This window comes from Puntigrus tetrazona, unplaced genomic scaffold (genome assembly GCF_018831695.1).
Source record: "Puntigrus tetrazona isolate hp1 unplaced genomic scaffold, ASM1883169v1 S000000373, whole genome shotgun sequence".
Taxonomy (NCBI): Eukaryota; Metazoa; Chordata; class Actinopteri; order Cypriniformes; family Cyprinidae; genus Puntigrus; species Puntigrus tetrazona.
The window spans coordinates 212937-237342 of record NW_025048028.1 but is presented as its reverse complement, the minus strand read 5'-3'; the positions used below and the strand labels follow the sequence as shown (position 1 = coordinate 237342).

Here is a 24406-nt window from a genome sequence, read left to right as displayed (position 1 = left end):
AGAATTAGCGCGGGATGTTTGAGGTACGCAATCAAACAAGAGCACACACGGTTTAAACGTGTTCGTAATATTCTAATAGCGCTTTATTATTCAAAATCTCACAGTTCATTCATCGTTATATGTATCTTCAGCAATAAATTAAACTTCTATGGCTTCATGTAACATTTGTAATAATGTATGACAAAAATGCTAGTTCATTCAACCACACATACAGTATTCATATTTTCATATTTTACCATGACATTCATTTAAAAATAAAAAAAAAAGTAAAAATGGTTATATTACAAACCCACATATTAAAAAAAACAAACACCGGAAATATATTTTGATGCCGTATGAGAATATGATTATGAGAGTGTACAATGGTTTGATGTTATCTGAGTAATCCTCACAATTATTGAGGATGCTGCCGGGGAAGACGATGTTGAAGATTTGTTTTCCAGTCATGATTTGCAGTCCCTTTCAGCATTGTTTGTCCTCCAGCCCCGTGACATCTCTTTTATACCCCCCCCTCACCACAACGTGAAACAATATAATGCCTATTGTTCTTTTATTCTTACGTACTGTAATTGTTCTGTTTATACTCTGGACGTACCATAGTGCTCTCTTATTGTGCCAGAGAGAACAGGAAATCCAGTTCTTCGTAAGCATAAGTTACGAACGCATTAAACAAAATAACAGTCACCATTCACAGCTGTTTTTACTTGTTCATTATCTCTACTATATACATTTGAACCAGAAACCCCCCTCCCCATGACAAAACATTAAGACATTATTACGATATGCAATGCTGACTGTTGCATAGTCAAAGTACACTCTCAGTGGGTGGGTGATGGTGTTTTTTTTTTTTTTGCAGTCCCTCAGGGTAATTCACTTCTCGGCTCTACAACATTCATCAGGCACGTGGTTTGGCTTCGCCCCTTTAAACTTTCTCCGTAGATGTAAAGCATCTGTTGTTCTGGATGGAGATCAGTGTGTGGAATCGTCTGCTGTTTTTGACCAGACATCACGGTACTGCGTCGAGTCACTGTAGCGTCTCTTACTATTGTTGTAATAGTTATTGTTTTGATATTTGTGTGCATACATCTTCTGGTAGGTAGATGCTGCGGAATAAAAGGAAAATGGATGTTCGTCAAAATTAAAATTCTGTAATTATTTACTCGCCCTCACTTCCAAAACCGTGTGACATTCTCTCTTAAAAGACTTCCAGGTATAAAAACGTAAACAATTTACTTAACCCCACGTCATAAAAAAATACTGAAATGATTTCCTCAAAAAACTTCATTTGGCTGAAGAAAGAAAGACATGAGCATCTTGGAGGACATGAGTTTAGGTAAATTAATCTAATCCTTAAAGTGCAACTTAAAAGCAAATGCATTTCAGTGTATCTTGAGTAAGGGAGAAATATAATTCTAAATATATCTATATAATATATAGATATATTTAGAAAAATAATTAAAAATGACAAAAGCATAACAAAATAAAGACTAATTCGAAATATTTTATATAAAATGTTATTTTAATTACTATGAAAATAACACCGGATCTATTTGTTCAGTGTCAGGGACTTACGATTCAAGCATGTGATTTTGGGCTTGTCCCAGTGACCGTCTTCTCTGCATCTGATAGTGGGAACGTGTCTTTGGATGAAGCCATCCTTGCAGTGGTACCTGACCAGAGAGTTGATCTCATAGCGCGACTTCATGCTGCCATAGATATGGGCGTCTTTTATGACCGGAGGCTGACCGCAGGACACTGAGACAGTAAAAGACAGTGAGCTGAAAGCGAAGCGACGCCGTAGATTAAATGAAGGGGGAAGGAGAGGTCTCACCTGTGCCCTTCTTGCAGGTAAAGGTCAATTGGTAATTGCATGGCACGTCGTTCCACTGGCCGCTCTCATGCCAGATCATCACCACGCAATCCTCGCCCGTGGAGAAGAAGCTGTCCGGCTGACCCGCTCTCCAGTTCTCAAATTGCTAGTGTAAAAGTACACAAGGGTGGTGAGTGTGTGTGTACCACTGCATGGGCCCACATGAGGGCGCAAAGATCACATGGAAGAATCAAAATAGTCTGCGCTTTATACACATCTGGCAGGGTTACATGGGACTTTCCTTGATAAAAATGGGGGGAAAGGGATATGTTATTCTAATAAAATGTACCGCTGCATGCAATTTGCACGGGTTGAACACAAATACGCAAGCGCCATTTCATACGTAGAAAGGCACACAACAAATCAAATAAATATAAAATCAGCATTTTTGGGAAAAAAAATTTAATGTTGGCATTCTATTTTTATGCCATTTTAGGAAATAAATAAATGCATGCATAAGATTGCATGAATTAAATCGATCAAATAAATAAATCAGCTAATAAATTATTTTTATAAAGCTAATAAACACATTTGATGTGATGTGCCTCTATGTGATACAACACAAAATTATAAAAATGGTAGCGAGAACTTTTCCATTAGCATTAGCATCATCTAAGCTTGTGGTTTATGGTAGAAGAACTAGAAGAACTTTGAAATTTTAATAAATGCGCTTTCCGCGCTAATTTTAGGATCAAACAACCTCATTTATTCAGGCTGGAAAAAAACAACACACCAAGAATGATTCATACCTGAATCTTAATATCTGAATTCATGGTCGCCTGGCACACAGATGTTTATCTAATAAACATTTTAGGATCAAAATAACGAATCCCGTCTTACCATGGGGTGTCCATCAGTCCAGCGGAAATCATTGTCAAACATTTTATCATTCAGTCCGATCCACTGATAGTCATGTCCCAAACCTACAAGACATTTACACAGATTTCAGTATATATCTCTGCCAAACTAGTCCACACAAACTATCATATGACTGAACGTGAACTGGACAAGTGGTTGACTAATTTCTAATATTTGTATCTGCTTTCTGGTGGGAAAAATGGAAAGTTCCCACTCTAAACTCAAACTGCTGTGTCAGACTGGTCGGGAAACTCAAACAAATAGAGGAATGTTTTGATAGCACCGCAATGTTTATACTCTTCGGGATGATCAATCTACGTGTAGTTGTCTCTGCATATTATACTGGGAAAGAAAAAGCATTTTACAACCCAGAAAATTACATCTTTAGATGGATGTGCAATTTTTATATTTTTATCTTTTTGGTGCGAGGACCTTTGCAAACTTATTTGACATCTTTATAGGCTACCTTAGCCAAAGTAAAAATAGCAGGAAATCAGTTTAACCAAACCACACATCACATGACACAAACAAATGTAGAACAAATAGTTTCTGTGCCCCGAAGAGCTGTTTAGTTTAGAGTCAACAGAACATTTATTATAAATTATGCTTTGTTTAGTCAGTGCTAGAATTCAGTTAGTCCTGAGTGCGTGTTTTTTTTGCCTCATTTGAAACTAGACTTTTTTTTTTACATTTGATGGAAACACCCAGTTGTGCAAAATTCAAAACTTTGGGCATTTGCTGAAAGCATTGCTATACAGCTTCTAAAGGGCTTTTGTAGTTTTTAAAGCATTGCTATAAAGTGCTACAAATAGAGAAAACCTGGCAAGTTAGCACTTTTAACACTTTTGAACCATAGTTCTGACTTCAATGGGTTTTTTTTATAAATGTGTTTTTGGTTAAATGTCTGAAGTAAGGTCTGTGGTTAACACAAGCTCAGAATATTTTCATATTTTATTCTATGACACAAAATACATAAGTAGTACTTTCCTTTTAAAGCTTTTACTTGTCACTTGTTACTTGAAAATGACAGTTGCTAACAAGTGTCTAAATAGACTTACAGAGGTTGTTGGGACACTTTTACAGCCTCATTGTGTTTATAATTGTTCTTTTTTTGGGGCAAACTATTCTAAATCAGTTTATCAGGGAAAATGTCATGCAAACATGTAGTTCATTTATAACCTACATTTAGCTTTGTATGTCTGCTAATTGCATTTAGGTTTTATAATTACAAAAACGTTGCATTCAACAGTGAACAGTTAAAGTGTACCTTTTATGGATTTTTGAAAAAGAGCTTTCATGCAGTGTGTAACACAGCTCTAAGTGAATAAAAACATCCTGAAAACGTGATATCTGAAAGCGTGTATAAAGTTAATGTCACTCAAAAGTAAGCATCTAAATCATTGAAACAAGTCGTTTTTAAATCGTGTTTCAAGTTGTTTCATGTTGACGTCAAAATGAAACATTTTGTTGATCTTTACGCTTTACGTCTAAATGAAAATGCGGATTCATTCTTTGCCACTAGGTAATGCTTCTGGAGCGTTAAAAACTCACTGCTATCTCTACTTTAAATAAAATCGACCTTGCATTTCAAAAAAACTAAATATGAATCTTTCATAACTCATAATAGGAGCACTTTAAAAATGTTTGGTCATTTTTGAGAGAGAATGTGAAGGTGATGTTCTGGTTTGGCCTACAAAAAAACATCAACATTAGCACTCTCTACAATACTAAAGGATTTACAAAGATATATAGAGTCAGCAATAACTGATTTGCCAACACCATTCATAAACTCTATAAAATCATAAACTCACGATTAACAAAGAGCTGCTCTTCATGGGACAAGACGCTGGTGAGGTGACCACCCTGCAGACGACACTCTCTTTCGGCCGCTTCCCATGTCCGCCGGTGTGTGAAGTACTTATAGCAGTGGCTCTGAAATTTGTGCCAGCCAAAGTCGCATACCTCCGTATCTGAAAGACATAGAAACATGAGAAGACTACAAATCAGGACAACAGGCAAAACCTTGGATAGCGTGCATAATGTTAGCCACATCAGTGCATCCAAATCCAAACGGCAGATGCTTTTGTAATTCACGATGCAGTTAAAGGCAGCATCACAGCGCCCATAGTCTATCAAAGAAGAGACGTCTCATGATTGAGTCTGTAGCTATTTTCTTCGGCATTAACCATGAACAAGCCTGTCTTTCAGATGAAGCATAATCGGTTATGGTGCAGAATAGACACACAAAACCACGTCTGTTTTGAGTTCGGCCATTAATTGGGTTAACCTAGTGCAAAGCACTTTTTATTCTATGCCATACAATGAAGATCATCAACATTTTGCTTGGACTGAAACCCCCCAGTGACCGCAGCGCTCAGTGTGAAAGCTAAATGCAAATAATGACATCTAATGAGGCTGGAAAGAAAACACCAGCAAATGAGGCCAAGTAAATCATCTCAGACACACGGCCCATAGTGCTGTTTTCTTTAACTGATTACGCACTATTATGTGCTCGCATCGTCCCTGAATGTCCAGTAGATTATCAGAACTGCTTTCGTAGCATAGTGCACGTACAATAGCAAGCAGCGCTGAAAATCTATTATGATTGCAACAATAATACCAAAACCTTAATCTACTTGAGAATGTAAATTGTCCCTTCAATTTCAGTTGCATATATTTTTAAAACAATGCTAAATCAGAAGAGATGTGTAATATGCCATGGCGTGATTTAGTTTAAAACAAGGTAGCCGTTTGTGGTCAGAGCAAATATTAACAAATAACTTTCGCAAGAAATGGCGGTTACATGCAACTTTGGCTCTTTGTCAGAAATAAATAATAAAATGACAAGGTTCTGCCTCAAGCTGTTTAGCTTAAATACTGTATTTATCACAATATCGCAAGGTTTAATCCAGCAGCTTTGAATTAAATGTTTACAATTGTCATCAAATGTCTAAATTCAGCTTCACTTATTGAACACAATTGTATTCAATGTGAAATAAGAATATTTTTTGACATTATGTGAAAAGCGAGAGTTCGACTTTTTTTCGTCTTCCCCTCATCTTTGGCTAAAAAGCCTGAGAAAACAGATGTCCTAAGAGGTGATGTTTATGCATGGAGAAGATTAGCTCTGCTGACTAATGGCAGCAATATTTTGTATGAAGCTGGAACCAATCCATTGGGGGACCAACGCCCAAAACGACCGTCAAGCCTGCGTGAGTGTGAGTAAATGTCAAGTCCGTAGAAGGTTAATAGCTCTCTAAAAAAGTTAAAACGTGGCTCTCATTCATAAGTCACCCTGATTATTTTTATAGCGGGGAAAGTCCTACATGAAATGGAGTCAGGTGTTTTGGGAGTTTCTATGCTGTGGTTTGTCCCCAATGTGACTTGGAGGGGTCTCCGTGAGCCTCTTGGACAAATTGTGATGCATTAATTGATTCCAGCTGCTTTCGCAGTAAAGCGCCATGTGCCAATCACAGTCGCCTTCCCAGAATCCTAAGGGGCTTCACCTTTAAGTGAGGGAACAGCAAAGAAGGGCCAAGAAACCCTTGTCAGAATAAATCCCAGCCCTGCTTCACGTCATCAGAAGAGAATGACTTGACTTCATCATCCTCAAAGACTGTCCACAGCCATGTGAAAAAGACATTCAGTTGTTTGTCATAGTTAAAACCACAACAGACCGTTCAAAAGAGATGTTCTCATTTTTGAAGTGCTTAACTGAGCCTTTTGATGGGTAATGAAAACTAACTGTGAAACAAGACTCAATCTGAATGCCAAGACGACACTCAGTGTATGTAAATGTCTTTTAAACCCTTTCATTATACATTTTATTTCTATTCCATATATATCAAAGCTTACGCAGAACAATTATTAAATGTTTTTAAAAATAGCTTTTCGTTACATCATGATATCCATCAAAGCAAGCAGAAAATTGCCAAAAAATTATGTCCTTGGTCTTATTGTACATAGTTAAGTTGCTATATGATTGCTTATGTCTTCTCAGTGGTGTTTAAGCACATTGCTTTGTGGTTGCTTGGGTATTTTAGGTGTTGCTATGGTATTCTAAGTGATTACTTATTTTTTCTTATTTATTCTAAATGGTTATATTTATCCTTATGTCGTTCCAAACCTGTAAAACCTTTTCTGGACCTCTGTAGAAAGTAATGTAGAATGTGAAATGTTCCCATACCCAGAAAAATACTAAGCACATTTTGAAAATAGTCCACGAGACATCATTGGTTCAACTGTAATTTTGACAGTACACATGAACATGTCGTATGGACAATTTTAACAATGTTCTATGTTTCTGGGTCTGAGAACATTTCAGTTACATTGCTCTCTATGGAGGGTCAGAAAGCTCTCAGATTTCATCAAAAATATCTACATTTGTGTTCTGAAGATGAATGAAGGTCTTGTGAGGTTGAACAAATGAGGATGAATAAACAGAATTTTTGGTGAACTAAACATTTAATACATTAGTCTAAGTATGCTACTTAGATGTATGCAAGCAATATTCCACTAAAATTACAGTTCGCTGTTTTGCAAATTTAATTTCAAGCTTTAATTTGGTTCCAAAGTCTTCTAAAAGTCACAAGCTAAATTTGGGACCTACTCAAGTCATGCCTGGATAAGTATGACGAGGCGATTAAAGGAAAATATACTCATCATTTACGTAGTCACACTAATGTTCCTGGGAACATGCCAAGTAAGTCAGTTGGCTCTGCAACAGCTCACTGAATTAGTGTGGTGTTTGTAAGGGAAGAAGCAGTACTGTCGCTGACTCCATGACCTTTTTTCTGAACTCTATAGTAGGCACAAATTTGCTTTCTTTGCTATGGACCTCATACCACACACCGTCTGGTGGATGAAGTCTGCCAGATGTGGTGAACTTTGTGGTTTGGGCAAACCATTCTAAATGTTTGGACTGACTGCTATAATGTATACAATTTGCTTCAGTGGATTTATTAAAAAGCCATAGCTCACTTTTTAGAAACTAGCACCATAAATCACAAAGTATTCTATCCAACAGCTCCTAACAATAATTCAAGAAGTATATACTCGCCAACTTACAATTGAAACCAGATACATGTTTTAAAAAAAATGCATAAAAAAATGAACCGGAAGATACATTAGGCATTTTGTGTTAGTATGAAAGGAATGTGATAAAATCGCTTAGCAACTTTCTATCATGCAACAGTCCACATTTAATTGCCCAAAAAAACATTCCTTTAAGAATTTCATATATAAGCCCAATGAAAATAACTGTATAGCATCACGTTAGTGTGGATTTCATACCTTGCTCACAGAGGGGTCCTGAATAGCTGGGCAGACACACACAACTGAAAGTGTTTATCCCATCAATGCATGTTCCTCCATTGCGACAAGGGTTTGACTGGCATTCATCAACATCTGGAGGAATTACAAAATTATAAATGTCTTAGTTTACCTAAAAATGTGTTCATTAAAATGAATAAAACTACAAATAGTAAGCGCTTCAAACCATTTTCACAATGTCCCCCACTGTATCCAGGCATGCAGACACATATGTTTCCTTTTCCATTAGAATAGCAAGCTCCACCATTTTGACACACACTGACAGAGCAAAGTGTGAGACCTAAAATAACAAAACAATACCCATTAGTGGATGAATAAATCCATTATGGATAAGTGGACTACAAATCAGAGTAATTCTATTATTTTGTAAACGTCAAGAGAGGAACTATCAAAATTACCCATCCAGCACTACACACAATAAGCAAAAATATTATGTGGAACTGTACCTTGCAAATCCTCTATATGACTCTCAACTGTGTAGCTGGAATCTGTCCAGACTTCTGGTTTTCTTGTGGTGAACTCTTCCCTGGATGGTGGTTGTCCTTCAACAATTGAGGGACCTGCCAGATTATCATAATCTATAACATTCTCTTCAAATGTCTCAGTATTTGTTGCTTTGGGGGTGGTGAAAACGTCTTCTGTAGCAGAAGTAGTCGCCCTATCCAAGACCTGAACAGGCTCTTTCAATTTTAAGCCTGTAGCAACACTGGTGGTGGGATCACTGGGAACCTGGGTAAATGAAGTAAGAGGCTTCTCAGATGGGAATCCAAATGTAGAAATTAATATTTCTTGTGTTTTCTCCTCTGAAGTCTCTGATGACTGCACTGAGGTAGTTGTTTCTTCTGAAGTTGGTTTCTGGATTAGATCCATTTCTTGGGAGCCTGAAGTGCCTGATAATTGAACTGAGGTGGTTGTTTGTTCTGAAGGTGATTCTGGGGTTAGATCAGTTTCTTGGGAACCTGATGTCCCTGATGACTGCACTGAGGTGGTTGTCTCTTCTGAACGTGATTTCTGGATTAGATCAGTTTCTTGGGAGCCTGAAGTGCCTGATAATTGAACTAAGGTGGTTGTCTGTTCTGAAGATGATTCTTTGATTAGAACGGTTTCTTGGGAGGAAGCCATTACTGCTCTAAGACTATCTGTGGGCAGAATGGTGGTCTTTGAACTTTGGGTTGTGAATTTTGTTTGGGGTTGGGCACTAGTGAAAATCATTGGTGTTGTGTCTTCTGCAGAACCTTCAAATACTTTAGTTGCATCATTATATGTACCAACTCTCATTTCGTCAGTTTGTTGAATGAGAAGGGATGGAACAGTAGTTGCAGAAAAAGGTTGTTTTGGGAATGCTTCAATTGGCTGATCGCCAGAGCTGATGTCCTCAGTGATGATAAAGATTGTACTTAAATCTTTTTCAATACCAGGCACCAATAGAGGACTCTTAGTTGTACTTGTGTCTTGGACTTTTTCAGAGTGTGTAATATAAGAAGTGCTTTTTTCTGGGATTGCTTCCGTTTGAAAAGTTGAAACCACCCGAATCGTAGGCTCTGTACTGGGAAAAGCCAAACTAACAGGCTGCCTTGGCTCTTTGGGATGAATACTTGTTAAGGAACTTGTAAAGCTGTGAGATGAAACAGTGAGGGATGGAGATAAAGTTGTGTGTTTTGATTCTTCTGTTGCATATATATCTTGTCCCGAGCCCTCATCTTCTGCAGAGGTTGAGCCCTCAAAATCTTCTGTTTCTTTTTTCAATTGTCTGTTTTCTGTTTTCTTTATTTCTACAGTGTTTGGTTCTGCAGTTGTAACAATTGGTCTTTTGGTATTGCAGTCCACCCCAAACGCTAGTGTAGTCTTCTCTGTTTCAGCTATTTCAGTCTCATCGGTGGCCACCACATATGGGTCATTAGTTGTTGCCACTGTGTCATCCGCAGAACCTTCCAAGGCAGTCAGTTCCTCTTCATCATCTGTTGTGCGCATCCCAGAACCTTCTTCATGCATGCCGAAAGATATGGCTTGTGAGGTCATTTCCTGGCTTGGAGTTTTGGTTGAAAATGTGGGCATCTCTGTCATGGTTGTACTTTCCAAGCTCTTTGTTGAAACATTAGGCTCAGTTGGGCTTCTGGTCGTTGAGAAAGATTTGTCAGATTCAGGGGAATATGTGGTGTCTTCAGCGTCCACCATAAGTATTACTATCTCATCATCTGGGATGATTTTTTCTGTTGGTGGGATAGCAGTGTCAAACTGGTCACCTCTAGCCTCCTGAGTTTGGTCTGTGTCTGGTTTCAGAGACAACTCGTGCTTACCATTAATAAAGCTCACTTGTGGGGTGATGGTAACAGAAGCTGATGTTTCACCTATAAGGTCTCCACGGCCTAAAGGTGATTCATTTTCACCAGCCGTTATTAGTGGAGTAGAAAGCCCTGGTTCTCCAAGGAATTTTAGAATAGCATCAACTGCTTCAGGATCGACAGTTTCAGCTGCAAACAAAAAATGAAAAGAAATTACACACACCCAAGTGTCTTAGTTTATACTGAGTAAACCAAAAATCTACTGTAAAGCCTGCTTCCATATTCAGTTACAACCTCATATTGTCAGTTTTTTGGCAAATAAAACACTGGCGATACTTATGATTTTGGCAGTCAAGATTTTACTGATTCTTTCTACATAAGTAACGGCCCTACTTATATACAGAGAAAAGCTTATTAATTCTATTAAGTGATATGTCCCTGTGAGACCCTAAAGTCACTATACTGCAAAATTACAAGACCCTTTTCATTTTTATATAATTCAAAATTAAACGAAGTGATTTCCAGCTACTGTTACATTACGCAGTTAAAATGTGTGAAGTATAGCCAGTCATTTTACTACATCCTCAAGTCCTCAGTACCACCTATAAAAAATATATTTTTTTGTTGAGTAGATTCACTAGCAGCTACACATGGTAATCTGATCTGTAGACTGGATGAGGTAAGGAAAAGTAATTAGCTTGCAGTGATTACCTCACTGATTGTTTTAAGGGGCTTTGCCATTTGACCCTGGAGACATTTGTCTGTGGCTTTGAGAGCTACTCTTTCTCACAACCAAAACCCCTGTTTTTCCCTGATGTTTTAGTAGAGTAGGTGCCACTTTAACAGTATCAAATGGTATAAAGGGGTCAATTTAATAATGTCGACCCACAGGACCTACAAGACAGGAACACTGGCAGTTTTTTTTTTACAGATGTTTATCAACCCACTCTTTCCAGCAACATGGGAAGTCAATTAAGGTCATGGGAAGGCATGGAAGATCTGTTTCTCTTCATTTCTTCATGCATATAAAGCACCACTTGTTTAGCTATACTTCTGGATGAAGTAAAGATTTGGCACAAGTCAAATATTAAAGCAATTGCATGAAATCAAAGGACCAAGTCTTTTGTTTGCAAGACAGCAGTAGGTGTCTCGACAGAGCCAAATATGGCCTCTCTTTAGCCAAGATCTACATTCATTTTGCATCTCAATGTTTCCTAAACCAAGTCACTCATTTACAACATGCTGCTTTGGACATGCAACAATCACAGAAAAACACTGCCACACCAAAATATGAGAGGACAAGCAAAACTGGTTCAAGAAGTCAGTGGGCCTCATTTATCAATATAATGTAGAAACGAGCACAAATCAACTTAGGAGTTTGTGTCGTGTGATTCATGAAACATTTGTGTGCCACCAATCACATTGTATGAATGATCGCAAGTTGATAAATGTAGAAATGAAAACAATCATTATTTGTATGTCATGCCCCTAAAAAGTTTACGACATGGAGAAACCCAGGCAAGAAAAGGAAGTGATCTCATGAAAGAGAAATTTATCTTACCCCACAAACATCAGTTAACCTTGTAATTGCAAGCAATTATGCTACATTCATTTATGTAATTTATATGTATATTAAAATATGAATAAATATAACCATTATAGCCTCTTTCCTCCACAACGATTATATTAAATTTAACTGTATTCAGAACAAAATAAGAATGAAAAATAAGCAGTTTTATAAAATATATATTAAACGTTAAAATAAAACAAATTAGGCCATTAGCATTCAATATAAAACAGAATACGAATGGTTCGCTTAGCATTATATGTAGCCTAAAAAAGGCTTTTCTTCACTCTTGTTCTAATATTGTGTAAAATCTGTCACATGTGCAAAAAATGTTTGTTTGATCACTACACCCTAATGTTACAGTGAGCAGGTCTTTAAAATAAACAGTGTTTGGTTGACTGCATTTCAGTTTTATGATGAATAGCTAAAAATCATGTCAAGCAGTGCTACAAATAATGATCAGGTGAATTAAATAAAAGAAAGACGTTAAGAGTGTATTGAGTGAATGCATTAAGAGCAAGTGTAGCCTGTACTTGTTGCAGTTTTTTCTTTTGTTAATCTGTATTACATACTATATTTCGTGTGATCCTATTTATTTTATTTCTTTTATAGACATTCAAATCCTCACGTTTGACTAATGAGCTTTGTTTGACGGTCAGGAAAATAACCTACAAAATCCTGTTACAATTCTCTGGCAGATTTAAATGCTGTGCGCAAGTTTAGGTAACTCAAAAACTTGCGTCCACAAAATGAGATTAGCATTGAAATTAGCATCTATATTAACTTTTTTTGCATAGACGTCCATCTGACCTACCTGATTGATTTCTCTGCGTAAAGTTGTAAATGAACAAATTGATGCCCAATGGAAAGTCAACGTCCTTCTTGCCATCAATCTGTTGGCTGTGCAAGTTCACTTTGCTTAAATCTGGGGTTAGCAAACTGGACTCATGCAGGTCTGGATTTCGTTCAGCCACGTTTGTTTCATTCTCTTTGTAAACAATTTTTGGCTTGTCTGGATCTCCTTGCAAGTCTTTAGTAAATACAGGTGAACTGGAAGTACTCTCAGAAGTATCCATGTCACCACTACTGCTACCCTCCATGTTACTGTCTTCATCATGTGGAGTATCCATCTTAGAATCTGTGCTCCCTGCGGTGGGCTGACGGGGAAGCTGGATGGAGAAGAAGGAATCTGAATAATGGGGCATTTCAGGTGTGCTAGGGACTGAGGGTAGCTGGGCAGGAAAGGAATTATCCACACCATGGGGTACCCCTTGAACCAATGCGCTGTCTTTGTCTATGTCCAAGGAGTCTTTAAATGGTGTTGTGGATTCCATATCCAAAATTGTATTAGCTTTAGTTGGTACAACAACAATGGCTTCAGCGGAGGGATTCGTTTCAGGAGAACCTCTGTCGTGGGGAGCCATGCTTGCAGAGAACATAGATGGTGGCTCTTCTCTGGTGCCATGGGTTGGCATAGTAGAGACTGAATCTGAATAATGTGGCGTTTGAAGTGTGCTAGAGATAGCTGAGGTTAGCTGAACAGGAATGTAATCATCTACACTATGGGGTACCCCTTCCACCAAGGAGCTGTCTTTTTCTTCATTGTCATTAAATGTTGTGGTTTCCATATCATAAATTCTCTCAGCTTCACGTGGAGCCATACTTGCAGAGAACATGGATGGTGGCTCTTCTGTGGTGCCGTGGGCTGCCATAGAAGGCACTTCTTTAAGGGAAGAGATTAGATGGCTGTCTAAGAGAACTGGACGTGTTGTGGGGCCAGCTGGAGGTACAGTTGTGGGATCCCATCCTGAGAAAGGGGAGAAAAGGAGAATTGTATGTCATTTTGAACGAGCATTTTGCAAATATTTTTTAAGGTGAAATGTGTAGTTCTGGTGCCCCTAGTGTCATCAGGTGGAATTACAAAATAATATTTGCAATTTGCAGTTTGCAATTATGAATGGCTTTGCCATGATTTTGCCAATTAAGACATGATCCTGGATCAACATTTTTTGTTGATCATGGATCAACATTACTGTCCAAAAATATAGACTTACACCAATCCCTACTTTTAAACCTAACCCTAATGTATTCCTAAAATCAGTGGGAAATGGTAGCTGATTAAGATGTAGAAGCACTCTAACCCTGATCATAAGCCTAAAACAGATATTTCCCTGATAAATTCTCCTTCAAATCTAACTGATTGATTGGAATGTAGTTCCAGGATGTTGATGCGAATATTAACAAGAGTGTTGATCCAGGAACATCTTGTGAAATCACTCTCATCCATTAAATTGTGAATGATGAAGCTGTAACTTTTATAAGGTTTTATTAAGGTGAGCACTGAAGAATACTTCTGCAGTTTTATCCCAAATAAGACACAGCCTTCAGTCTATTAATATTGACCAAATAAGTGCAATCGCTGGCAGCAAAGTCAAGATATTTCTACAAAATGCCAATAACAACAGTATTTAGAGATTTTTTTTGGCTGGTAAAAAGTTATTTTGGGAAAATGATGCACTATTACAGATTAGAACCTGCAAGTTGATATTTATTTTGAAACTTTAGCTTCCTTTCCAGAACATTTTTTGGCTAGGTTGCATTTTGCCTAACCACATATTTTGACTCCGACCAGTAGGTAAATAGTCTATGATAAGTGCACTTGGAATGTTTCTTAATGTAAGTGCCATAGTCATCTAATTTTCACAATCGATAAATCAAACCCTAACACAGCTGCCTGTTTGCATGCTAGCTCTGACACACTTTCATGGACCTATATAAAAACTGGAAATGGCCAAGTTAACGACACTATAATGTTCACTCTTGTCTGTTCATACACATATAGCTGCTGTGCTTATGATGTGTTGGCAGGCCTCCAAAGGTTTGACTCAGACGGTAAGAGTTTCATGCTTAGAAAGACGTTTCAACACCATGGTAAAACCATTCATGATGACATGTATGGCAGTCACCCATCTGGCTGCATGCAGGGGAATAGAGTGGGGGTCTAAAAGTCTAAAAAAAGGCCTCTATTTTTTGTCTGAATTTAAAACCATGCGTGGATTTCAAATGTCATAATATGTGGTGTATCTTTTCTGAGTGACACAATGTTACATGAGGTCTTTGCAGGACGCGATATGAAATTTTTCACTAATAAAAATGAGGCTAGGAGAGATACTGTTCAAAACTATGGAGTCAGTTTTTTGTATTTTTAAATAAATTGAATTCTATTCATCAAGGAGACCAAAAGTGACTATTTTAAATACATGCAGTTCTTTGGAACTTTCTATAATGGTTCTGAGAGCTAGTCATGATAGAAATAAATCACCTTTTAAAATATGTTTCATTATGAATTTGAAATTGTAATAATATTTTAATATTTTTGTAATTAAATGAATGCAGCCTCTTTTTGAATGGGATTTGTATCTCAAGAGGGACATTTGAATGCTAAGGGGACGAAAAACATACAATTTTTAACTTATAAACAATGTCTGTTCAATAAGTTGAAGCACTATTGAAGAAAATCTGATTTCTATCTATTGCATGTTCTTTTTTAGAACTAAACACCAATTGTTGTTCTTTCTGCACTTGATAATTTATCTTCTTTTGATTCCGTTTTTACACAAGCAGCATTTCAGATGCATAATGCGAAAGTTATGCAGTATGTTATGTGCAAGCAAAAGCCCACACCCATTTCTGCTTCTTTCGGGGTCTACATCTGTATATCTATCTTCATCATTCTATAGGCCTGTACACATCATAACCAGACTAAAAGAATGACTTAATCAGATAAAAACATAACTGTGAGTAAATGATGGAATGATGACAAGAAGCCTCTCACTTTTGCTTGTTGAAAATGGTATCTGAGTGCTTCTTTGTCTCCGGCTCAGTGTGTGGACACACAAGGCCAGCTGTTAGACGTTAGGGATGTGTCCTCTTTTCTGATGTAAAACATCAGGCATCTTTTTCCCTTATAAAACCCCAGTGATCTTGAAACAGCACAAGAGGAAGCCACATCCCCCCCACTGGCGCTTGTTTATATATTATAGTGGGGCGCTTTTGCCCTCCGTGCTCTTTTTTGGCCTACCCAGAGTGCTTTTGTTTGTTTTGCGGTACTCTGCGGTGGAAGCCCATTTAAGAGAAGTGCTTCAAGACCTGTTACATGAAACAAGCCGCGGCTAACAGGAAAGCCACAAAATCCCTGGAGGTAGGGGGCGAAAAGGAGATACCCGATGTAAAATCGGATTAAATGCATGTTAAGCGCTGCTTTTGTGTGGCCTGTTTCCATTTTCCCTCTCGAGTGATGACTGAGGTTGCACAGACGGAGAGTTTAAACAACCCCCAGCAGGACAGTTACAGGGTTCAGAGGCCGCGGCCGTTGGGCAGAGGAATTGACCAGAAAACAGGTCAGTTAGTTTGCCGTTTTAAGGCACACATTGGAGCTAGACGTCGCACAGAGGTTTAACAGATGAAATCTGAGGACGCCCTGGAGAGAACAAATTATTCTGCTTCCACCCAGCTAGCTGAGAGAGGAAAGGTCCTCTCGGAGTCACAGCTGTTATGATATCACAGCAAAACAGACGCCTCCCTATCTACAAAACAATATTGTGAGGAACATGCACTAAATGTGTGTAAATCTCACAAAACCTGTCAAAGAACATGTCTATTATATTTCATGCTTCCATGTTTATTTATTTCAAAAATATTCATTTATAAATGTAGATTAAAAGATTTCTTCAAATTATGACATTTTTCCTCCAAATGCTCCTTATTGCAAGGAAAATTAATTGAATAAATAAATTATATATATATATATATATATATATATATATATATATATATATATATATATATATATATATATATATATATATATATATATATATATATATATATATATATATATATCATATGTATATATATATATATATATATATATATATATATATATATACATATATATCATTATGATATATATATATATATATATATATATATATATATATATATACACACCTTATATTTCACCTTGAATCTGGTTTAAAAATGTAGAAATTTGACATTTAAAATGTTTTGGTCAAACTTGTTATAGTAATAAAGGTGAATGAATGATTTCTTCTTGTCGTCTTTGGATTGTGAGATTTCTGCGTGATTCATGCAGTATATACATACCTTTGAAACAGAAAGCTCCTAGCTTCTCGCTCGGTAAGGGAAATCCGGTCTGGTTGAGGAAGCGGTACATGGTCCTGACTCCCAGCTGTCCTCTGCCACACTGCTGTCTGGGTACAGAAATAGGGTAGCGAGCGCTGCCGTCAGACAGCCAGCCGAAGTCACAGCGGTCCATGCCGGCCCTCCATGCTGCATGCAGGTGACCCGGAGACGCTAAAACCATTTCCTGCCTCTCGCACGCCTCCCTGGCCTCAGCTAGAGTCATCTTAGCATCAGGAGCAGTGAAAAACACATCACCTGAGATCACACACACAACGACACATCACCCTCTGTCCAGAATGCACTTCTACATGCTTTAAATATAACTAGTGCTGTCAAACGATTCATTGTGATGAATTGCATTCAAAATAAAAGTTTTTGTTGACATAATATATTTATGTGTGCTGTGCATATTTAAATATAAATACACATGCATGTATATATTTTAGAAATATGTTGTTTATATATTATACATTTAACATTCATGATATAAACTATATGAAAATAAATATGTTCACTTGTAAAAACTGTTTGTAATTAGGTTGTAAATTAATATAAAATATAAAAAAACACTTAACTAACAAAATGAAACAATGTAAAAAATAAAATATATAATGTATGTGCTTCTTTATATATATTATAAAAATGTGATTAAATAAAATAATTTATAATAATAATTAATAATTTATATATATATATATAATTTTATAATTTTAATTTTATTATTATTATTCATTTATTTATTTTTCGGATTAAGAATTTAACAAACTAACACTTACCAATAACGCCAAACATGAAAAATAAATGAATGTAAATCAATACTTAACAAATGTAATATATGTGCACCTTTAAGACTGTTCACATTCAGACATTTTCCCTTCAAGTTCTCATAACAGCAATGAGAAAACAACTATTTCAGCGTTGCCATAGAAACAAGTCATTTCTGCATGCGGATGTGAACAGCTCAGGGCAGACTTTCCAAACTGTCATTTCATAATTACAGTAATTCTGACACGACGTGAGTCTCTCGCGTGTTTCAAGTGAGGAGAAACCTGCTGATTTCTGAACTTACCCTGCAGTTTTCCCACATAGCAGTACACGTCATACGTTTCCGAGGAGTTTCTGAGTCCGTACGACCTGACTCCGGGCCTCAGTATCATATCGCCGTGACAGCCTTCGCGGGGCCTCGTTATGGGGTATCTGTGGAGAACAACCCCAGTGATGCGCGAACTTACACAGCGCCATGTCATTGAGTCTGGAGCTGGAGAAATCACCTGACGGTCTGGTCGGCCAGCCATCCGGCGTCGCACTGGTCGAATCCGTCCTCGTAGGCTGAGTGAAGCTGCTCGGCGGTGGCGATGGTGGCGTCCACGTCAACGCAGGCCTGCTTGGCGCGCTCGAAATCCAGCGTGTAGCGACTGCTGCTGGAGCGGTAGTGAAACACAACACCTGTGACCGAACAGAAATCAAGCTCATGAACCAAGGCAAGCTCATCTGATCAAGTCTTACACAGCAATGTTGATGTTTGTGAAACACTAATATTTCCTGACATAACCGCCATCTACAGTTGAAAAGGTTGGGGATTTAGAAAGAAAATAATAATTATTTAAAAAAAGGATGCATTTCAATGCTTTATACTGGCACTGAAGGTGCCATTTAAAGATTACTGAAAATAAAGTTTCTGCAAAAAATACGAAGCGGCAATTTTTATTTTCAAGGATGATTATAATGAATTATTTTCATCACAGAAAAAAAAAAATATTTAAATGGAAAATTTTATTTAAATTGTAATTATATTTTACAATATAACTGTTTTACAGTTTTTTTTTTTGTTTTTTTTTTATAAATAAGTGCATCCTTGGTGAGCTTAAGAGATGTCTTTTAAAAACGTTGAATGTATTTATTTAATAATATTTTTTCTCCGGTCAGGATGTCATATTGTCACACGATATTCATATATAACTTTGTCTTAAATGGTCTTTTGTACTGAACACGGATAGTTTCAGTCGCAACAACAAGCTGTTGTCTGGCAAAAATGAAGAATCATTGTATTGTTCGACTATTTAGGAATCTGTCGTGTCAAATACTGAACATGATCTGAATATTAATCACTCTCTGAGCATTACACAGCATCAAACTTTATACACACGTTGTATCCCTAAATGGTGCTCTGGACATACACATGGCAATTATCTGACGTAACAGAGTGTGACATAAAAGTGCTCAAAAAAGACAGACTTAAAACAATATTTTAAACTAGACTATATATTTTGAAAACACTATGATTATGGCAGAAAAGAAACAAAGGGGGAAAAATGGTACACGATTCAGTACAATGGCCAAAGGCATCCATCTGCATGTGTGTGAATAAAAATAACAATAATCCAAAATAAAATATGGAAAATAATATCTTATCCAAAATAAGTTTTTTTTTTTTTGTTTTGTTGGAGTTTTTGTTTTTAATAATGACTAAATAGTGGCTGATTTATTGCGCACGACTTTCAGAAGAAGGTTTGCGAATGAAAAATAAAAACCAAAAAACTTTTGCAGGTTCATGAATCGTTTTTTTTGCACACCGAGGTGCATGCTGAATTTAATACCGTAACACAAACGAGCAACGGCACTGGTGATCATTACTAAAGCGGCTCAGAACAGGTCATGCAGTCTGCCTTTGTTATTTGCCCTTTTATGGGCTTTTCTAGTCTTTTTTTGGGTACATTAGCAGAGCTGCTGGCTGACGGGCCAGGTTCTGAATGCTCTTTCCTCAGAGGGTTGGCGGTGTGTTTTTTGGGTAGGCTGTAACCTTGAGTGGCAATCAGCGCTGCCCGGGCCCCGAAAGAGGGCACTGAGTGTATTTGGCAGGAAGGCACATGGCTCTCTACGGGCCTACAAACACTCCAACAGCACCGTCTCACCTGAGCCAGATGTGCTCGTGTTTTACTGCACAACACAATGCTGCAAACAAATACAGCTAGAAGATCTTCAGCACAGTTTGAACGTTTTTACTTCTTGCACGTATAATGTTTTGTGCGTAATTGAGCAAGAAAACCGTTCGTGATGCAGTCATTCATTTTCTTCATACATTTTCTTGTATTGATTAAAACACAAATCGTTCACCCTGCCATTCTGTTACTTAGAAACACAATAGGGCCTTGTCAAGATTCGAGGGAAATCCAGACTCTGAAAGTAATTTTTCCAGACTCTAAAGCAAAATAATCTCGCCCCCCCCTTCTCTCCTGACAGGAACGCTGTTCCATTTTGGCTGGCGACGACTAATTACATCATCGCATGTGCTTACGAGAGCAAAAAAGCGCAGCACATCTGAGAGCCATTGCTAAACAGCTTTACCAATGGGAATCCTGCTGAGGGAAGGTAAAGAAACGACATTTTACTTTGCAAAGGGACATATTTCCGCATGAAACATAAGAAAATATACGTTGTATATTTTCTATGGTAAAGAAAATCGTTTAAAATAATTTCTCCTATTTTGAAGTTTAGATCACCGCTGTAGTCAATGATGTCAAATAATAATAATTTAATAACAGTAATAAATCTAAAAATATTATTTGATATGCCTCAAATGATCAACCTAATAATTAGCAAATACCAAAGTGAACATTTATAATATAAATTAATATAATATTTCTGAAATAATACAGGCAATTAACCTTTATATTATACATTGCTTCCAAACACATTTTACCAGATTGTGACATTATAATTTTTTACTAATATTATTATTTCATTTAATTATTTAAGAAGTAAACATAATTGACACATAATTATAATACAGTCAAAATATGACATTTTTACGCCTATTTTGGGATGAAAGATGAGACAAAAGTAGACCCAGACTTAAAGTCTTAAAGTCCTAAAAAGTGAGATTACTTAATTAATAAAACACTAAAATTATACTAAAATTAAGAAATATTTAATTATAATATGTGCTAAATATTCATTCATATTTAATTATAATATTATAATTTAATATTTTATTTCATTTAACATGTCCATTTGCATTATTTTTATGGTTACATTACTTTTATTTATTTATATATATATATATATATATATATATATATATATATATATATATATATATATATATATATATATATATATATAAAACAAAATAAATGTCCTTATTGTAATAATTGTAAAAAAAATTATATTATTTATTAATTATGCTATTTTACTACTCAGTACATTGTATTTAAACATTTAACAAATAATATGACTTTTTAAACCAATTTTAGTTCCAGATGAATCTCCTGAAAAGTAACAGTTCTGTAACTAAATGTACTCTCGGTTGGAAGATCATATGATTATAAATGATGCATTGCTGTCCTAATCTGACTGACCGCTGACGTCCAGGGAGATGGACTCTTGAGTGTCTTCGATGCCGTGCATGACCTCGCAGCGGTAAGCGCCCGCGTCACTGGCCCTGAGCCTCTCTATGGTCAGAGACGCGTCGCCCTCATCTTCAGAGTGGCTGGGAACCGATACCCTGCCCTTAAACTCCGGCCCGATCTTGAGAAACCCGTTCTGGGTCACGATCACTACGGCTTCCTCATCGTCCACGACTTTAGTCCACTTGATGCGGAGATGGTCCGGGTGGGCCGTGGCTGAAGTGGTGGAGGTGCTGGAGCTGCCGGGAGGAGGAGGGAGGATGGAGAAATAGCAGGGCAGGACCACCTGCTCCGCCAGAAAGCCCCTCACCGGAGAACTTCTCTCCACCCTCATCCTAGGGGTGGAGTCTGCAAACGAGAGCAGGTGGAGGAGAGGAGCGTCAGAAGCAGCTGCTGGGAGCTTTGAAATAATACTCAAATATTCTGCTTCCACCGAGACCGATATTTTAACCATACTGCTTATGATATTACTTGAACAAAAAAACTCTTTGATATTCCAATTATAATCAAAAATAACAATAGTGCATCAATGAAATTAAAATAAGGCTGTGGCAGACAGGAAGTAGTCATTTAGTGCATGACACACAGGAAGTGATGAGTGATTGGTAATTGCTTTACAATGATTGCAAGGGATGCATGATTGGCCGCGTTACTGGTTAATATCACAGATATAAAATAAATAAATCAATCAATAAATAAATAAATGTGTGTATATTTACAACTGTTATAACTAAAAAAACTGTCTGAATATTTTCTGTACTCAATAAACTATATTTATGTTTAATCAGTTATTGATTATTTGACTAATTGTTGGCTTATTTGTCCCTCTGCCTCGGATATGCATAAATGTAAATTATAGTACTATTTTTCATATCACAGATAATGCTGTCATGCCTAAATTTACTTTTATCATATTAACGGAAAATAGCATTACATTTTAACATCTGCCATGACATAAGCAACAAGTGACCATCAGTGAGTATCTTCCATTTATATTTATTTAGTCCATCAAATTAAAATGGTATGAACTTCCTGTAGCCTAGTTCACTCAGTTTTAAGGTTCGGACAGGCTACATTTATTTAAAAGAAAGCAGAATAAAGAATAAAACAGTCCAAAACTCACCACCTTTGGTTACAGCAGCGCTGCAGGCGCAGACCAACCAGAGGATGCGCTTAACGTCCAACAACATCTCAGTTCTGTAAATAAATCATAAATAAAAGCTTTTCGTCTCCTAAAAGCCAGGCATGAGTTTAGTTCGTTTTGCCTTCGCAGCTTCAGTTTACTCGCTTGTCAACCCGCTTGTGTTTAATGTCCCTCCGTGTCTTTGTTCCGGGTCCAACTGGGTCTTTAGACACCCACTGACCGTTTGCTTTCCCGTCCCTCTTTATCAATTCAGTAGATGGCTTTCCCATCAGATAGGAAACGTGTTTATGAAAGCTTCACTCATAATTAGCGCTTAAAAGGGTGTATATGCTGCATGTTAATATATCGGACAGTCCCACTTCGCTCCTTCCCTTCGGAAACGCAAAGATCATTTCGTGACAGCTGCGGTGACAGTCACGCACGCCCTATATAGCGCACGCTATCAGACACTAGAGAGCGATATATAAAGCACCTTCGCGTTATCGTGAAAACGTCCGAGCTCGCGCGCACGCGCGCGCGTTAACGAACGCGGATCAATCACGCCGGACTAAACGAGAAAGCTTGTCTGAAATGAATCCAAAGCTCACATCATATCAGCATTAGAGCAGAGCTGGTGTTACGGTGATAGGGGTGAGATAATAATAAGTGGATCTCCTGAGATGACAAGCGCAAACAAAAGCTTCAGGGTGACAGACAAGCTCTGACAACACAATCAAATCAGAAACAAAGAGATGCACTGGTGAATCAGCTCTAACATCAAAAGACGGTCCAATTAAGGCGCAATGGACATTAACCGCAGCTGATCGTTTATTAATTATGAAATAATAGCAATATCGAACATTTATCAGTTAGGAGATAATTGTTTTAAATAGAACGGAGTAGAACTTACTTTTTTTTTATTTCCTGCAGGCAGTCTTGGGTATTCCTGATTCTCCAAATGCAATCCTTCACACAAAAACGCGCAAATGTCTGCTCCAACAGTGAGCTGCAGACTTCGGTGCTCTTGCTTTCCCTGGTGCCCACGAAAAGACTGGAGACAGGAGCCGGCAGCAAGTTCAAATTCTATGTCCACCCATGATTTCGTCAGTTTCCAGAGGAGGGGCGGGAAGAGCCCACCCAAAATGAATCTGATCCGTCCTGCCGAAGAGGAACGGACGGAGATGCTCTGCGCTCTTCGAGTCGGCGCGCGCTCGAGTCACTGAGGAACTACCTTGAAGGTGCAGGTTGGGTTATAAGCAATTTAAAAAAAAGACAAATTAGCTGTTTCTCTTGCTAACTTTATCGCGAATGCATTGCGCGCAACCGTGAACAATTTCTGCGCAAAATGAACGGTACACGTGCAGCTGAAATAAGAGCCGGTATCCGACTCAGCTTTGCAGATGATATAGGTGTTCATTTCACAGATTAGATATGCAGTGAACATCCGCGCCCCTGGCCATCAAGCAGCTCTCCGCGTTAAGCGGAGCCGTGCGTAAAAGCGCGTCTGTATCTCACCGCGCGGTCTCACAGAGCACTCATGATCAGACAGAGAAGGCGCTGATGGTGTTCCTGAGTTACTGAGAGGTGTGAAAGTGACCAAATTACTATTGTGAACTGATATGAACTGCCCGGCTTCACTTATAAGAGCTTGCCTGAGCTTTCCACACGGGGGAGAGACAGCACCGCTACCTCCTCTAGAAAAAAAAAAAAAAAACCTGCACCAAATGACTCGATTCAGCTGCTGCGTGTGCGATTCCGAAGGTA

General features: G+C 37.7%; 1 protein-coding gene across 4 annotated transcripts; it reads right to left on the bottom strand.

The window, feature by feature from the left end:
- Positions 1–51: 51 nt before the first annotated feature.
- Positions 52–24136, bottom strand: vcanb (versican b). Of its 4 annotated transcripts, none has more exons than XM_043231543.1 (15): positions 23549–24136; positions 22643–22716; positions 21472–21867; positions 18385–18559; positions 18183–18310; positions 17075–17368; positions 12723–13715; positions 8506–10530; positions 8226–8339; positions 8021–8134; positions 4540–4698; positions 2711–2793; positions 1832–1976; positions 1573–1755; positions 52–1103 (listed from the first exon to the last, which is right to left on the bottom strand). In XM_043231543.1, exons 2-15 carry the CDS (start codon positions 22707–22709, stop codon positions 970–972), a joined length of 5010 nt encoding a protein of 1669 aa, XP_043087478.1. In that variant the 5' UTR covers positions 22710–22716; positions 23549–24136; the 3' UTR covers positions 52–969. The 4 variants fall into 4 exon arrangements, with proteins under 4 accessions (XP_043087478.1, XP_043087481.1, XP_043087479.1 ...); XM_043231546.1 differs by having other exon boundaries at positions 22646–22716; XM_043231544.1 differs by having other exon boundaries at positions 23553–24136.
- Between the last annotated feature and the right edge of the window lie 270 nt (positions 24137–24406).

Excerpts from the sequence above, each read along its gene's own strand:
- vcanb (XM_043231543.1), bottom strand. The coding sequence starts at position 22,709 with ATGTTGTTGGACGTTAAGCGCATCCTCTGGTTGGTCTGCGCCTGCAGC. Across the intron at positions 18,560-21,471 it reads CATCTCCCTGGACGTCAGCG|GTGTTGTGTTTCACTACCGC; the intron begins GTCAGTCAGATT and ends GTTCGGTCACAG. Across the intron at positions 18,311-18,384 it reads CTGGCCGACCAGACCGTCAG|ATACCCCATAACGAGGCCCC; the intron begins GTGATTTCTCCA and ends TGTTCTCCACAG.